This window comes from Typopeltis vanoorti, chromosome 1, assembly GCF_054136105.1.
Source record: "Typopeltis vanoorti isolate ZY-2024b chromosome 1, IOZ_Tvanoo_1.0, whole genome shotgun sequence".
Classification (NCBI taxonomy): domain Eukaryota; kingdom Metazoa; phylum Arthropoda; class Arachnida; order Uropygi; family Thelyphonidae; genus Typopeltis; species Typopeltis vanoorti.
Genome location: NC_143549.1, coordinates 84865626 through 84884865, shown reverse-complemented (window position 1 = coordinate 84884865; position 19240 = coordinate 84865626). Strand labels below are relative to the sequence as shown.

The following is a 19240-nucleotide window of genomic DNA, read 5'->3' as shown; positions in this document are numbered from 1 at the left end:
AGGAATTTTTTGAGGCTTTAGAAAAAGCAACTGACACAATGAAAAAGGAAAAGTTGGTCCTTGTTGGGGATCTAAATAGTAGAGTAGGAAATGATTGTGAGACATACAAAAATATTTTGGGAAAATTTGGAGAAAAGAGCAAAGCTAATAATAATGGCAAATATCTGTTGGATTTCTGCTCAGGACATGGACTGGTTATTACTAACACCATGTTCCAACATAAAAATGTGCATAAATTCACATGGAGAGAAGAGGCTAGGAATAAGAAAAGTCTCATTGACTATGTTATTGTTGATAGTGATGTTTTCTCCCTGGTGCAGGACACCAGAGTGTACAGAGGATTTGAAATTGGAAGTGATCACTATTTAGTCTTGAGCAGGATAAAATTGAATTTCATATTGAAAAGAATAACATGTAAGAAAGTTTTAAAGCGAATAAAAGTTGAGCAGCTCTCAGATGTGAACTGTAGACTAAAATACAGAAATATTATTGAAAAGAAAATGAAAGAGTTTGAGAACAGGAATCAAACCTTGGAGATTCAGTGGCAAACTCTGAAGGAAACATTGATTGATTCTGCCAGAGAGGCATGTGGTGAGGTTGTGTGCAAGGATAAAAAAATCAGAACTCCCTGGTGGACACAGGAAGTTAAAGAGGCAGTGAAGGAAAAGAAGAAAGCATATCAAAAGTTCCTGGCAAATAAGTCAGCTTTTACTCTTACAGAATACAGAGACAAATGTAAGAAAGCTAAACAGTGTGTAAAACTAGCTAAACAAAAGTCATGGGAGGACTTTGGCAAGAATATAGAAAATAAATATCAAGAAGGTGGCAAAATATTCTGGAGGTTGTTGAAGAAGCTTAGGAATGGAGGAAAGAGTGCTGTAAAAGGAATTAGAGATGATAAAGGTGAAATGAAAACAGGAGAAAAAGATATCCTTGAAGTATGGAGTAATTACTTTGAAAAACTGCTAAATGAAACAAGCAGTGATGACAGCACAGTGATAAAAAATACTGACCAAGCATGCAGTCAGGAATACATATCCATACTTGAAGTAGAAAAAGCCATCAAAGGCTTGAAATGTGGAAAGGCAGCAGGAGTAGATGATATTCGACCAGAAATGCTGAAGTATGGTGGTATAAGAGTCTTACAGTGGCTGCACTGCATAGTTCAGAAAGCCTGGACAGAGGGACGAATTCCCGATGATTGGAGTAGAGCTCTCATAGTACCCATATATAAAAAGGGAAATAAAACTGAATGTGAAAATTACAGAGGTATTTCCCTACTGAGTGTTCCTGGCAAGATCTATGCAAGTATACTTGAGAAACGGTTGAGAAGAATTGTGGAAGAAAAGCTTGGTGAAGAACAAGCTGGATTCAGACCAAATAGAGGCTGTCAGGATCAGATCTTCACTTTACGACAAATAGTCGAGAAAGCATGGGAATATAACAAAGATCTATATTTAAGTTTTGTCGATTTGGAAAAGGCATATGACAAGGTGCCAAGAGAGAAGCTATTCAATACGCTGCAATTATATGGTGTCAATGGGGCATTATATCAAGCAATACTTAGTCTTTATTTGAGTTGTGAGTCAGCAGTTAGAATTGAAGGAAGTACAGGAAGATGGTTTAATGTTAAATCTGGTGTGAGACAAGGATGTACATTATCCCCTCTGTTATTCATTATCTATATGGATCACATTATGAAGGAATGTGGTATTAAACCTGATATCAAAATTGGAGATGTTAATGTCAGCTCTTTGCTTTATGCAGATGATGTTATACTTCTAAATAAATCCGCTACAAGTCTGCAAGATTCTCTGACTAAATTGAATAGCTGTTGTAATAGATATGGTATGAAGGTCAGCAATAAAAAGACAAAGACAATGAAAATAGGCAGAATCATTGAAAATGTCAACTGTGTTGTGAATGGAGAACCTGTGGAACAAGTAAAACATTTCAGCTACTTAGGCACAATTTTTACTGAAGATGGTAAACTAAATATAGAAATAGACAACAGAATCAGCAAAGCTGGTATCGTGGGAAGTCAATTGAATAAATTCATATGGAATAAGAAAGAAATTAGTCTGAACACTAAATTAGCTGTATACAAGACTGTGTTCAAACCAATTTTAACTTATGGATCTGAGAGCTGGGTCAGAAGTAAAACACTTGACCAAAGACTAGAGACTGTAGATATGAGAGTCCTGAGAAAGATTAGAGGCGTGAACAGATGGCATCAATGGCAATATCATATTAAAAATGAGGATATTAGGAAAGAACTTGACATTGTCAGCATCCAGGAATGCGTTAGCAGAGCTAATCTCAGATGGTATGGTCACTTAAATAGAATGGGAGAGGAAAGATTAGCAAAACAAGTGTTCTCTGCCAGGTTGGCAGGAAAACGACCCAGAGGAAGACCAAGATATAGGTGGATTGATACGGTACAAAGTGCTTTAGACGATAGAAATATAAGATCTGATAATGTTGGAGTCTTGACAAGTAACAGACTGATTTGGAGGAAAATTGTAGATAGGAAGTTAGTAATGATGTAATTTTTTCATGTAGTACTGTCATATCCTGTACACCCCTTGAGGGTACATGGCAGGAATTTGATGATGATGATGAAGTTTAGCTAAAGAGTATTGGGGAGTTTAAATGGTTTGAGAGTGTCAGAGCATTTGGTTGGTATTAAGGTCACAGGGGATGGAGGGATAAGTGTTTCATAGATTGATTACAAGGATATGGGAGACAGGATCATGGCCTAGAGACCGGAAGAAGTCAGTTTTCATACCACTACATAAGAAGAGAGAAATACGAAGGATTGCAAGAACTATAGAACTATTAGTTTAATCTCTCATGCAAGCAATATTTTATTAAAGCTCATTCTAAATGGGATTGAGGCTAAAGTTGAGGCATAGATGCCTGAGGAACAAGCAGGTTTTAGGAAAGGTAAGGGTACCAGAGATCAGATCTTTTGCCTTAGGCAAATCATAGAAAAGTATAAAAAAATTTAGGCTTCCTATGGTAATATATTTCATAGACTACTCTGAAGCTTTTGACTGTGTTCTGCATGTGAAACTGTGGGAAGCAATGAAAATAATAGTTTTTTTTTTTCTCAATACACAATCAGCTTGATTGTGTATTGAGAAAAAATCAAGATAACTTGTACAGTGAACAAGAAGCCATGATAAGAACAGGTGTTGGAATAACTGATTGGTTTTAGGTTGGAAAGAGGGTTAGGCAAGGATACCTACTTTTTCTCATTTTTAGTATCTATGCTGAGGATATCATGCATGTAGCATTGGATGAGCTCAAGACAGGAAATAGGATATATAGGTGGTAGATTGATCAGTAATCTGAGGTATGCAGATGATACAGTACTCCTTTATAATGACAAGGAAAAACTATGACAAATCCTTGAGAATGTTATAAGATCAGTAAGAACAGAGAACAGTCCAATCCTAGCAAGACAAACAGACAGGGAAGTTCCTAAAAAACCTTGATGGAGAAAGAATTGAAGAAGTCAGCAAGTTCGTGCCTGGGATTCGTTATTAATGTGAAGAATGGCTGTTCAGAAGACATCAGAAGAAGATTAGGAATAGCTAAAACAAAATCCCAAGAGACTTGTCTAAAATCTGGATGGATGGATCTATCTCTAGAGGAATTCAAAGTTGAGGATTTTGAATGTAGCTGTTTTTCCAACAGTGACTTATGGATGTGAGACTGTGGAGCCTAAAAAAAGTCTGATAGGAAAAGGAAAGCTGCTTTTGAAATGGAATGTTACAGTTGAGGACATCATATACTTAAAGGTAGAAAAACAGATGAATGCTAGAAAAGATTGGTATAACTTTAAGGCTTCTTAAGGATATTGAGAAGAAAGTTGAAATACTTTGGCCATATGGAAAGGATGGAAGGAGGATGTCTCGAAACAGTAACAGAATGTAAAGTTCCTGGAAAAAGAGGAGGGTGGGGGGGGGGTAAACCATCAATGAGATGGATGGATGGATGTCTGGAGAACTGAACTTAGGGAGTTGAAACCTCCAGAAAAGCATACAACAGAACCACCTGGTGAGAACTAGTGCAGCACATCACTGAATGACTATATAGAATCTGATGTCCAATGAATAGATGGATTCTTGGAAATTTATGATAGTGACCTTCTCAGTTTCAGAGGTGTGTTTGAATTGCATTGCATGTATGGATATCTCAGTGGTTTTATTTCTTTTGTTGCTACTGTCTTTTTTTTAATTTTTTTTTAATTTTTATTTTTTTTTTAAGTTCCATTTAGGTATTGCATCTTGCCTGGAAGTGAATTATAAATTTAAACAACTTTATGCCATAATAACCTGGTAGCCTGGGCTATTGCAGTTCTGAGTTTTAGTAAATTTGTAAAAATACATAATAAAATATTAATATATATATATATATATATATATATATATATATATATATATATATATATATATATATATATATATATATAAATTATAAAATACTAATAATAATAAGAAGAAAATATGCTGCATGCTTCAAAATCCCTAAAAAAAATAAGCATTAAGTTATGTGATGGTGATATGGAAAGTTCTGATAAACACCTAGAACAAATTATTTCAATTTGATGAAACATGAGGGGTTAAAGTGTTTTAAGATATGTTGTTCTTTCTTGTGGTTATATCAATTGCTTTAATATCATTTTGTTCTAGGTGTTTATCAGAACTTTCCGGACCCCCCCCAGATATAACATAAGAACTCATTCATACAGTATATCCATAGAAATAAAAATCAGGTAAATGTCTCTTAGGTCCCAAAGAATGGCAAAATTTTTCACACCAAGTATAATTATTAATTAACAGTAATTCCTACATAATAGAAAAATATCATAATAAAAAATGGAGTAATCTAACTTATTTAGTTATACAACAAGTTCATCCTACCTTCCTTATCCCATGCCAAAATAAGTAAATGATGCTTTTAGGTCTATTATAAATTTATCTATGTGCCATCTCTGGATGAAATAGAGATATTAATTAAAGATTTAAATTCTATTGTTTCCTGCTAAAATTTTTCCTCAGAAAGAATTTCATTATTGAAGCCAAACCAAACTAGAAAATGATTTCCAAAAAGACATATTTTTTCAAAAGATAAATAATATCACTGAAAGTAAGGTAATTCCAAAACCAAATCTCTCTCTCGATGACTTTCACATTCTATAAAAATTTTAAAAAAATAACCCTAATATTATTATCATTATAGCTGACAAAGTAGATATTACTGTAATAATTAACATAGCAGATCAGCATATAAAAATTCTAGACATCGTTAATGATAATAACACTTAGAAAGAAATAACTAACAATCCTGCTTCCAACATTATAAAATAGATTCAAAGAAGCATATATCAACTCAAAGAAGGAGGCAAAATACCTGGTCCAGCCATAAATACTATTAAAACTTAAACAGTGCATAAATCTTTAATCTGTCAGTAAATCATTTACAGCTTTCATCACATACAGACCATATGTGTAATGTGCATATAGCAGCATTCAATGTTCAAAATATCCCTCCCCTTTTGCCTTCACACATGTCCTTAGGTTTTTAAGGTCGCATATCAATGGTGCCACTCACAGCATCCAATGGAAATGCTGCCTCTGCTCACTCCAAATACACATTCAGGCTAGCGATGCTGGAGTGTAATTTCTTGCAGGCCACTCTCTCTCTCTCTCTCTCTCTCTCTCAAGCTCCGACCACAATTTCCAGTGGATTCAGATTGGGACTTCTTGATGGCCAATCAAGAAGTCCCAAGTGGATTCAGATTGGGACTTCTTGATGGCCAATCAGATGGTATGATATGAGGTCAGTCACATTCACCTCCAACTACTGTTTTGTGTGGTCCTTGCCCTGTGTGCAGGGGCTGACTCCTGTTTGAACTGGTCCAGTGCCTACCATGAAACATGGGATTGTTCATGTGCCGTGCTGGAACCTGCAGAATGTGTACAAAGACACCATGGAGAAGTTTTGACCACTTTCTTGCAGAAATGCAACTTGGTTACTTCTCCATATATGTCACCCCCCCCCCCCCAAAAAAATAAAAACATCACTGATGTGAGGTGATGACCTGCGAATTATGGATGCTATGGCACGTGCTGTGCAACCATCTGGGACATATACTTGATTGTTTTGGCAGTTAAATGACTCTTCATTGGTGATTCTTATCTATGACAAGGGTATCTCTGTATCCGTTTTTCGCATACTGCCAGAGAAGTGCCTTTGATTTTATTACCTTTTGCTATATATGTTGTGGTGTTACGAAGTGTCCAGTAGAAAGACAATACGCTCTCACCTCCTGGTCCTCAGTTAGGGCACATGACATTGTTCTCTGCGAAATGCTCATCTCTCATGATGTTACTTTTCATGCTCTCACAGGATTATGGCAGAGGCATGTCTTCATAGCCCTCGCAAGCTGTTTCATCCTAATGCAGTCTGGTCAGCCTGCTCTTTGGCATCAGATACATCTTCTGTATCATTAGAATAGTTAATAGTTTGATGCTTGAACATCCTCCTGATCCTGAGTGTTTTTAGCATATCGAAAATAACAGGTCGCTGCATTCCAATATTTTGAAGTGCTATCCATTGCAGCTACACAGTTCTCATAATCTCCCCACTGCATGTTAACTTGTACAGCTAGACAATTCTCTCTCTACTGATAAACATATGAATGTTGGCTGTGCACAGTGCCACTAACAGAGCTGGGTGCGTGCAATTTTTTGGCCAGTGAGGAGATGTGCGAAAGTCGTAACAGTATTTATGGCAAGACTGTGTAGATAAATACACTGCTAAAAAAATTACCCCCCCCCCATACAAACCAGTCTATTTCCTATGCCCCATAATAGCACCCAGACTGACATGTTATTATTGGATAATGCTGTTTATAATTTTAACTTCCAGTCAGGATGCAATACCTGATGATATATTCTAGTAGTAAGACTTATATGTTGGTTAGACATAACTGGTAATTAGTTTACGGAAATTAACAACGCAAATAAAGTATATTAATTAAAGGTAACTTTAATGAATAACTTCTATATTTCGGCAATGTCACATTGCCATCTTCGGGAACATAAATATATGGTATGTGCACTCAGGAACTAACACAAAGCAAATGAGGAAGAATGCAAGAAACTAATATTGTTCCTAAAGTCCTAATGGTGCCCTTTTGCAGGCTAATTTGGTAGAAACCGGATGTAGTCTTGGTGTTCTGAATTGTCCTACTTTGGCCAAACAGGCAGAACAACAAATATCAGGATTTCAGAACACCAAGACTACATCCGGTTTCACCAGTACAGCTGCTCTGGGCTGGCAGACCATGCCTTAGATACCCACCATAAAATTCGTTGGAAGAAAACAAAAATAATCCATCGCAGCAAGTTTAAATACGAAAGATTATTCAAAGAATCTTCAGCAGCTCTAAAAAACGTTCCTAACCTCAACAAATTTGGGTGCATGAAACTGCCCCAAATTTGGGAGACTTTCATTATGAGAACTTCAGCCCAACTGCCAAGACTACCAAATTAGCCCACAAGAGGGACTTTAGGAACAATATTAGTTTCTTGCATTCTTCCTCATTTGCTTTGTGTTAGTTCCTGAGTGCACATACCATATATTTATGTTCCCGAAGATGGCAATGTGACATTGCCGAAATATAGAAGTTATTCATTAAAGTTACCTTTAATTAATATACTTTATTTGCATTGTTAATTTCCGTAAACTAATTACCAGTTATGTCTAACCAACGTATAAGTCTTACTACTAGAATCATGATCATCCACGGAGATGCAATCGCACGAAAGGCTCGTCATATGGCAAATTGAGGTTGAAAATATCTAGGCAAATAAATCGTCTGACGTTCCTAAAACGCTGCTGGGATAACAAAGTGATCCCTAATTGTGTGAAATTGAAGCACCGTTTCACTTCTGAGAAAGCTCTACGCATTTATAACCGCACTAGCTTCGCCCTGTTAAGAGAACAAATTACCGCGACGCGCGTTCTCCTTGCCGATGAAAACAAAACCTTACGGGCGCTAGAGGAAGAGCTTTCTAATACACTCGGCCTTGATCTATGGTCTATACTTCATGACATCTCATGCACATCGGCAAGAAAGGAATTTGAAAAAATACGTAGTCGGCACGCGAAAAAATACGAAAACCTGACAAAGACTTCTACTTCTGTACCCCAGCCACCACTCAACACTGTAGTCAACCTGTCGTCGGCAGTTTTAAAGCCTGAAGCACTCACTGCACTTTCACGTGGTCACAATTTCACTCTAGCTCCTAAAAGGATACCTGCTGAAGAAATCATGATCCAAATAGAGCGTGGAATTCGCAACTTGCCTAACCATATCACCAACAACGTGAGACTGGATGTAGTCGGTGTTCTCACTAAAGCCAAACCTCCAAAATCCAACTTATCCAAAAACGAATATACAGGCCTACAAGAATTGAAAAACAACAAAAAAATAGTAATCACCAAAGCTGATAAGGGAAGCGTCACTGTGGTACTCAATCAAAAAGATTACAAAGGTAAGCTAAATTCTTTAGTACGAGACCGTACTACTTACCTCCCCATTGAATATAATCCGACCAGCTCTCAGATTAGAACTATCCACAGACTCCTTAAGAAAGTCACTTCTTGGCCTGTGGAAGTCACCAACAAACTTAAACCTTATAACTCTAGACCCCCCCCCGATTATATGGACTCCCAAAAATACATAAACAAAATGTGCCATTGTGTCCCATAGTGGATGGCATTGATTCCCCCACATATAAATTAGCCAAACATTTAGCCAAAACGCTCACACACTACACTGGCAACACACCATCACACATAAAAAACTCAGCCCACTTTAAAGCCAGTATAGAAAACCTCACACTCCAACACACTGACATAATGGTCAGTTTTGACGTCTCCTCCCTATTCACTAATGTCCCACTCAAAGAAACCCTTGAGCTCATCCAAGCCAAGTTTCCTCCCGATATCTCAGCCCTATTTCAGTTCACAATGAACTCAGGCTATTTCGTTTGGCAAGGAAAGTTCTACAAACAGATAGAGGGGACAGCCATGGGTTCACCACTTTCCCCACCCTTGGCCAATTTCTTTATGGAGACATTTGAAGAGAAAGCCTTAAACTCCACCCCACAAAAACCCACTATTTGGCTTCGTTATGTGGATGATGTGTTTGCTATTTGGCCACATGGCTCAGACACACTCCACTCCTTCCAAACACACTTAAACAACCAACATCCCAGAGTCCAGTTCACCTTAGAAAAAGAGGAAAACAACACCCTCCCCTTCCTAGACACTTTAATCACCCACCAGCTTGATGGATCTTTGGTTTTCTATGTTTACAGAAAACCCACCCACACTGGCAGATACATTCACCAGCAATCCCCCCCCCACAACAATATGGGGTGATAAAAACACTGTATAACAGGGCAAAATTAATCTGCTCAGATGACAAGGCCCTGACTATTGAACTAAACCACATCCTCAACACTTTCTTAGCCAATGGCTATAACCCCAAAAAAATCCAAAAAATAATAAAACCTGTAAACCACAACCCCCCTCCCCCCCTCCACAATAAAGATTACACCAAGTCTATCACCATCCCCTACATCCAGTGCACCTCTGAAAAAATAACCAACATCCTCAAAAAATATGACCTTACTTCCTGTTACAGACCATATCAAAAGTTGTCATCCCTTATCCGCTCTACCAAAGACCAACCACTTCCCCTAGACCTACCTGGTGTATACCAGGTCCCTTGCAGCTGCAAATTGTCCTACTTTGGCCAAACAGGCAGAACAACAAATATCAGGATTTCAGAACACCAAGACTACATCCGGTTTCACCAGTACAGCCGCTCTGGGCTGGCAGACCATGCCTTAGATACCCACCATAAAATTCGTTGGAAGAAAACAAAAATAATCCATCGCAGCAAGTTTAAATACGAAAGATTATTCAAAGAATCTTCAGCAGCTCTAAAAAATGTTCCTAACCTCAACAAATTTAGGTGCATGAAACTGCCCCAAATTTGGGAGACTTTCATTATGAGAACTTCAGCCCAACTGCCAAGACTACCAAATTAGCCCACAAGAGGGCACTATTAGGACTTTAGGAACAATATTAGTTTCTTGCATTCTTCCTCATTTGCTTTGTGTTAGTTCCTGAGTGCACATACCATATATTTATGTTCCCGAAGATGGCAATGTGACATTGCCAAAATATAGAAGTTATTCATTAAAGTTACCTTTAATTAATATACTTTATTTGCGTTGTTAATATCCGTAAACTAATTACCAGTTATGTCTAACCAACATATAAGTCTTACTACTAGAATATATCATCAGGTATTGCATCCTGACTGGAAGTTAAAATTATAAACAGCATTATCCAATAATAACATGTCAGTCTGGGTGCTATTATGAGGCATAGGAAATAGACTGGTTTGTATGGGGGGGGGGTAATTTTTTTTAGCAGTGTATTTATCTACACAGTCTTGCCATAAATACTGTTACGACTTTCCCACATCTCCTCACTGGCCAAAAAATTGCACGCGCCCAGCTCTGTTAGTGGCACTGTGCACAGTGCCACTAACAGAGCAGGTGATAAGAATGCAGGTGAAAAGCATGTTATGGAAAAAGTATGGAGAGAGAGAGAGAGAGAGAGTTGGACAGCAGTTGCATGAAGAATATAAGACTCAAACCAGGAAAATTAGTATAATAAGCAAGACCAAAATAGAATAAGAGGAAATATTAGTGCTACTGTTCAAGGAAATCCTAAGGAATTCTTTTATTATGTGACCAGTATATGGAGAAATGATTGTGGACAAATGACCCTCTCAGATGGATAAGAAAATCAAGTGATATGCAAATGATATAGTGGAGCTGTTCAATGATCACTTTATTGAGCCATTTCATTCCTCCAGGGATGGGAAGGATTCAAGCCTTAGAAGTGCATAAGGAGAAGAATGTGTTTCAAATACCAAGTACTCTTTAACCACTCAACTGGCCAAGACGAGTATATACGTCCAGGTTACCATGGTTGCGAAGCACATATTAAAACTGTAATACCATTGATATTACTTTGAAATATATGATGGATATGAAATGTACAGGAGAGATGTATTTTATCCATATTGACGGCGACGTGGTTAAGTTAATAAGACAGTGGGACTGAATGGGATTTTACTGCATGTTTTTAATTGCACAAGGATTGTGTTAGTAATGATGCAGACTACAGATCAGTTCATAATTCTTCTGTGAATGTTAAGATCTTAGAGAAATTAGTGAGTGATTGTATATAAAATTGAGTGGATGAGGGTAATATTATCTGTGAAGGTCAGCATGGATTTCTTTAAGGGGACTTTTTGTTTCAGCAATTTGTTTGCTTTTCTAATAAAGGGACAAGTGCGATTGCCAAGTGATAGTTATATGTTGCCATTTTTTTTGGAATTTTGCAAAGGCATTTGATAGAACAAATCAACATGATAAGTTGATATGTTTCAATATGAAAATACTGTGAGTAGGGATATTTAAATAAATTATAATACTGAATAAATTCATGTAAAATATTATTTTATTTATATAATTCTACATATTTGTACTGAAGATGCCTTTCATACTTAGGCAAAAATTATACTAATAAAATAATATTTTATGTGAGTTTATTCCACTATTATAATTTCTTTAAATGATAAGTTTATATTTTAGTTGCAACACATGGAGTTAGATATCAGGTTGGTGAACTGGATTATAAAGTGAATATCTGAGAGTTGTGTACGAGGGTGGTCTGAAAAGTTCTTTTCCTAACAATGAAAAAATGAATTTATAATTTCAAAATTGTTTTTATTTTTCAACATAATCTCCCTTAAGACTAATACATTTATTCCAGCTATGCTCTAGCGCTATTATCCCATCCCTGTAGTTAAATGCAGATCTTACTTCTCAGTAAGATCTGCAACCCCCCACCCCCTTATAGCTGCAATCACATCTTGATTCTAAGAAAAACATTGACCAGCAAGGAAGAGTTTTAGTTTTGGGAAGAGATGGACGTCAGAGGGAGCCAAATCTGGGGAATAGGGTGGATGTTCCAACAATTCATAGTGCAGATCCCTTAATTTTCCTGTTGCTAAAATACTTTTGTGGGCAGGTGCATTGTCCTGATGAAAGATGATTTTTTTCTTCTGCAAACCAGGTCTTTTCTCAAGAATTATTTCATCTAGTCTGGTTAAAAGATCGGTATAATATTCCTCGGTTATTGTTTTACCCTTTTCAAGATAATTTATAAACAAAATGCCTTTAGCATCCCAAAACACCGATGCCATTACCTTTCTTGCTGATGGAACAGACTTTGGCATTGAACAACTGGCTTCTGTCCACTTTTTTGACTGTGTTTGGATTCTGGTGTGTAATGGTGAATCCAAATCTCATCCATAGTAATAAATCGAAGCACAAAATCAATTTTATTCTTGTTGATACACTCCAAGCACTGTTCAGAGATTTTCATGCAGGATTGACATAAAAATCAAAAATGCACTTGCACTCATGCGAGTGCGTTTTTGATCTGCTGTGAGCAAGTGTATCTTGTGCAAAGCTTCTTCATATGCAATTCTTCATGTAAAATATATCCTACACGTTTTTTTGAAATGCCTATAGTCTCAGCAATATCACGCACTTTGACTCGCTGGTCATCCAATACCATACATGCACTTGATCAATGATTTCTGGTGTTGTTACACTTTTTAGACGTCCTTCATGTGATAAGTTTTAAACGAGGTATACCGTGAGTAGACATATCGATACAAAATTAATAACGGAAAAAACTCATGTACAAAGATTATTTAATAGTATAATTTTTGCCTATGTGTCACAGGCGTCTTCAGTACATTAAGCTCAAATTAAACAATAACTGACAATTCCAAAAAGCGCCACCTAAGTAGCTGGTGTAAGATAACTAAAAAGGTCAATAAATTTCCTAAAAAAAAAAAAAAAAAAAAAAATCAATACAATGAAAAGTTAGGAAAGATTAGCTGATTTGACCACTGTGGAATTCCACTTATAACCTTCTCTATCTCTGATACCACTTCCTCATATGACGGCTTGCTTATGTCTCTCCCCTTTATGGGAGATAGTACTTTACAAATCAGCTAATCTTTCCTAACTTTTTATTGTATTGATATATTTTTTTTTTTTATAGGAAATTTATTGACCGTTTTAGTTATCTTACACCAGCTACTTAGGTGGTGCTTTTTGGAATTATCAGTTATTGTTTAATTTGAGCTTAATGTACTGAAGATGCCTGTGACACACACACAGGCGAAAATTATACTATTAAATAATCTTTGTATGTGAGTTTTTTCCGTTATTAATTAAAATATCGTTCTTCATGTGGATCATCTTCAAGGCTGGTAGGGCCACATTTAAATTTGGTAGCCCATTTCTTAATTGTCGAAAACGAAGGAGAAGAGTGCCCATAAACTTTTATGAACTTTGAATGAATTTCTTTTGGCATTAAACCTTCTTTTACAAAGAATTTTATAACCACACAATACACAATTTTATCCATTTCAAGGGATATAGACAATACTTTTGCTTCAGACAGCTGTATAAAACAAACTACTTGATAGAATGACTTGCAATTTCACATGAATGCTTATGACAGATGTACCAACTTAGAAAAAAAAAATCTCTTGCCGATAGTGTTGCCATCTATGGTCAAGGCCAAGAACTTTTCAGACCACCCTCATATGAGGAAGTGGTATCAGAGATAGAGAAGGTTACAAGTGGGATTCCATAGTGGTCAGTATTGGGATCTTTGCTTTTTATCCTTTTTATGTCAATGATGTTATCACAGGGTTGCAGAGAGAGATATTCAATTATTTGCAGATTATGTGAAGCTTGGAACTGTTATTAGTATTAATGTCAATGTGGTAGTCCTTCAGAAGGATTTAAATAAGTTGGACATGAATGGTGATGTCAGTTTAATGTAATTAAATGAAATATGGGATCCACCAATGGGAGGCTACATACTTTAGTGGTGGATTGTACTAGAGGAAGTGGATGAGGAAAGGAATCTTGGGATCAGGAGCGGCTCGTGCACAGGCACTCCGGAACTGCAGCACCCTCAATTTTTCATGATATATAAATCTATTTATTAATTTATTTATTGCTAATGTTTAATTTTATCATCGACAGTCCTGTACAATTCTCTTATTTTGTATAAAAAATAATAAAAATCCATCTTGTAGTACTTAGGAGGGCGAATGATGCTAGTGGTAAATGCAATATGACACTGCGTTTACCACACTGTTATATTGCTACGCGAGCAAGCATATGTACGTCATAGTGAGATGTGAGCTATTAGCGTAATGTGGCACTGTCTGTTGCACAGTTCCACTGTTGTTTATATGCAGTTTGCACCAGTAGTAGAGTGTTCATAGTGTTTATCATGTTTACTCCTTCTCTTTAAATATTTGGACATTACAATTAAAGACATAAGATTTGTTATAGTTTTTATTTTAGAACATTATTGGGGTTATGATATTGGATTTTATTTTTAAGTAATTTTGAATTATACTAAACTGTATAATTTTATCGATAATAAACAATATTTTTTCATGTTTAATTTTTTAAATAATTTTTACCATAATTTTGATATTTTATCCAAACACGTATACACTGTACTTACAGTGGGTATGTATATTTTGAAAGTTTCAGCACCCCTACGATTCCAAGCCACGAGCCACCACTGCTTGGGATGATAGTTTATAAGAATTTAAGCCATATGTTGTGAAGGTGGCAAAGGTAAACCAGAGTATGCTGGAATACTAAGAAGGGCTTTGACCATTAAAGATAACAGAGTGGTAATTCCATTGCACATAGTCCTGATTAGGACACATCTGGATTGTTGTATCTAGATCTGTTCACTGGGATAAGTTAACATTGGAAGGGGTACAATGGCAGATAACCAAGATTATATCAGGACTCTACAGTGTTAGTTATGAGGATAGAATGAGGACATGCTAACTACAGAGTTTGGTTAGACCAAGAAGGCGACATGATTGATACATTTAAGCTGTTGAGAGGTATTTGCAGGATTGACATAGGAGATATTTTTCATTTAGTAGAACAAGGGGAAGGAGCTAGGACACAGTAGGTCATCCCTAGAAGTTTTGAAAGGAGGTGATGAGTAGGAGGTTGAAAAGTGTGTATTTTTTGCATAGTGATTGGATTATAGAATTCATTGCTTGATGGAGTGGTGAATGTGCAGACAGTAAATGTGTTTAAGGCATGGTATTATAGACAATGTAATCTTAAGGGGTGGGGGGTGCTCTTTGCAATGAGTTTTATGGCTAGTGGTATTCCATAATAATAATAATAATAATAATAATAATAAATTAATTGTTACATCGGAGTTGTATCTTTATCCATTTTTTGTAATACTGTTTCATATTTAATAGAGATGTCTCATGAGTGAAATAAAAACAGCCTTTCATATTATACTTTTCTTCTTTCAGGAAATTTTGTGTGTGATATAATGCTTTCTGCTACACATTCTGATTTGGCAATTTTAAACTCTGGTACACTTAGATCTGATCAGATACACCCAAAAGGTCCATTTAAGATGAGAGATTTAGTTACAATATTGCCAATGATGGATCCCCTGATTGTAATCTCTGCTACAGGTATTTATAAGACATGAATATAATGAAAGTTTTAGATTTAAAGTTAATGATCCCTTCTCTATTCCTAATAACAGAGTAACAGAATGGTCATCTTAGTTCAAGTTTTGCATTTAGCTGTTGAGTAAAATGTTGTGAAACTACTCAGAATTGTTCAGCAATCAATGTGGATATTGAATATTTCAAGTGCCAATTGTACACCTCTAAATATACAACTGGCAGTTGAAACAGTTAATTGATGTTAACATGTGGAATCTAATAACAGTACAAAATATCCTCAATTTAACACACTAATTAAGCAAAGGTGGAGTCCATAAAATTGCAATCTGTTAAATAACAAAATTATATAGTTTGAAACCCACACAATCCTTGTTTGTGTATAAAGCAACAAATGACATTATATATAATACATCTGCACATATTGCATCTATTATTTATTGCATAACAGCTACTTCATTAGATGATAAATAATCATAACATAAATTAATCATATCACTTTTCAACTGATCTTCAGCATTGCTAATGTTTGACACAGTTTACTTCTTCACACTATATTCTTTAAAAATGCTTGATGGGTAATCCAGATTTTAGATGAATGCAAATGTTTCTCTGGTTTAGCAGTTCAGTATTAATTTTTGGCGTTCAGACCACATGTTTCTAAACATGTGGTCTCAATGGAGACCAGTCACTCTCTCTATGGATGTCATGTCCAAGAGACTATCTTCCTTCAATGCATGTTCCCACTCTGCCCTTCCATTTAACCATCAACAAACTACTGTATAACTATTATTTTTCAGGAAATAACAATGTATACTAAAATATTAATTATAATAACTTTAATTAAAACCTTCCTATATTTTGGCAATGTTACTTGCCATCATCAGGGATCAAAAAAACCAAATATATATTTGCTTTTTTGGGTGAGTGCTTCTCAAATTTGGGGCAGTCTCATGCACCCAAATTTGTTGAGGTTTGGAAAATTTTTTAGGGATGAGGCAGATTTGAGGAATAGTCTCTCATATTTGTATTCGCTACAGTGTAATAGAGTGGCCTTCTTCCAGCGTATCCTATGGTGGGTGTCCAAAGCATGGTCAGCAAGTCTTGAGAGGCTGTAATGGTGGAACCAGATGTAGTCCTTGTGTTCAGAAATTCTGATATTGGCTGTCCTGCCTATTTGACCTTGGTAGATCTAGGGAATGTGGCTAGTCTTTGGTGGAGCAGATAAAGGATGTCAGTTTTCTCATATTCTCAACACTTTCTTAGAAAATATCTACAATCTCCCCAAAAATATTAAAACCCTATAACTACAACTGCCTCTCCTCTCCCCTTTAGTGCAGCGATTACTCGAGATCTATCGCCATTCCATATATATCGAGGGCACATCTCAAAAATTGACAAAAATCCTAAGGAATTATAACCACTTACAGATTACATAAAAAATTGGCATCCCCTATGCTCCACCAAAGACTAGCCACATTCTCTAGACCTACCAGGTCTCTTGCAGTTGCAAACTGTCTTACAGTCAGTTCTGATTACAGTGCCCTAGCCACTGAACTTGACCACAACACTTTCTTAGCCATTGGCAGAATTTTCCTTTCTGAGATTCAAATTATATAGCCTGGTCAGAGGAATAGCCAGTTCAGCTGAACACTACTTTAGCACCCATGCTGATATCCCATCAGTCCCAATTGTTGTGTTTGTGCAACAGCTCTAATATCTCCTCTTCATACACCTGAGTTTCTTCATTCAGTGAAAAGGTAGCAGTGAACTCAATGTTGCATATACCAGGTCAGTGTACATTAGCAATGGAGAGAACAAGAAGCAACTGTAGAAGTTGAGTAAGAATGTGGTAAGCAAGATGCGATTGTTTGGAGAGTGGTGAATGAATAGAATGATTTATCAAATGAGTTGTGATTACATTGACAGTGAACAAGTTGAAGGAGAGGTATTATAGGTATTGTATGAATAATTGATAGTGTTGGCCTCCTGTGATGTAACATCAGACTCCATGGAGATGCTATTATGATAATAAAGTTATTGACTCTAGGCCATATTATACTGCAGTGCTTATTGATGCAGGAAGGAAAAGCAGGTACATGTGTTTGCATATCTATAAATTGTATGTTTTTCTTTAAAATATTTGTTCATGTTAATTTTCACAATGATGTAGATCAGTGGTGGCGAACCTTTTTATGTGTGTGTGCCAAACGTTTACAAATCGAGTTGCTGACGTGCCAACGCGTGCCAAATCTTTACAAATTGAGTTGCTGATGTGCCAACGCGTGCCAAATCTTTACAAATCAAGTTGCTGACATGGCGTGAAGTTTTTAATAGAGGAAAAATTAATACAAAATTAATTGCAGAATTTTATTGAGACAAGTTTAAAAATTAACATAGAATTTAATAAAAATGAACTCATAATTTGGCATACACATTGTCGTATACAAATCAATATCAACCTATTATCAATTTATTAATTTATCAATATCAATATATCAATTATTAATGAGATTTTTGCAGTTGTACATTAGATGCCAAATGCTTTATATCAGGTTCATATTTTGTCACTGTTAGTAATACACACGCTGAATGAGATTCATCAGTCATTCTATTTCTTAAACTGTCTTTTATAAAATTCATTTTGAAAAATAATGACTCACGAGCATATGTAGAGGAGAAAATTGATAATATAGCCATCGCTAGTTTTTTTTAAACAACAAAAGGTTAGGAATGGCATTCCAGGTTTTCAATATTTCCTCTTCTGCATTATTTTTAATTGCCCAATAATCAATCATTTTCCATTATTTCCAAGTCATTTCTCAAATCGACAAACTGACGATTTTATTACTGACGACGTTCTGCACACAACTGTCCTGGAACATAAAACACATATTGTAGAAAGTATTTTTCCTTGGGTATATTAAATGTTAAAGATACCAAGCTAATTAAGGTTAGTGATCAGAGCTTATTCTATTTTTACCATGAGTTGCCTTGGTCTTGCACCACTTGCAGGATCAGCTAGACTTGCAACACTTGCAGGTGCAAACTTGACTTATTTGTCTGTTTGCTTACTTGGGAAATGGAGTAAAACCAGGTTTAAAATAGCTTGGTATCTTTAACATTTATTATACCCAAGGTAAAATACTTTCTACATTTATATCTCCTCCTGAGATTTTTATTTAATAAGGTTAAAACACCTTATGGTAATAACAAGATGAAAAGCCAAATGGCTATTTTTCTGGCGAGGTTGATAAGTTAAGGGGATAAAAATCCCTTATTGTTTTTCAGCCAGTAAGCGAAACCAAGATCGAAAACTACGATCTGAACGTTTCATGCCGACGAACTGTCAGCGGATCCAAGCGTGACACCAAGGCAACTTGTTGCAAAGGTGGAGCAAGATCCCTCACTATTCTTGATATTTTCTCATAATGTAAAAACACACAGCTCCTAGGAGATGTAGTACTGCTTTACATTATGAGGAGAGGTCACTACCCAGACCGGTTCTTT

General features: G+C 36.1%; 1 protein-coding gene across 1 annotated transcript in view; it reads left to right on the top strand.

The window, feature by feature from the left end:
- Positions 1–19240, top strand: part of LOC150110169 (uncharacterized) — a 321469-nt gene that overhangs the window by 201032 nt on the left and 101197 nt on the right. The window contains exon 9 of the mRNA XM_090391567.1: positions 15569–15736. Within this exon, the coding sequence (XP_090247693.1) occupies positions 15569–15736 (168 nt within the window). The remainder of the gene's footprint in view (positions 1–15568; positions 15737–19240) is intronic.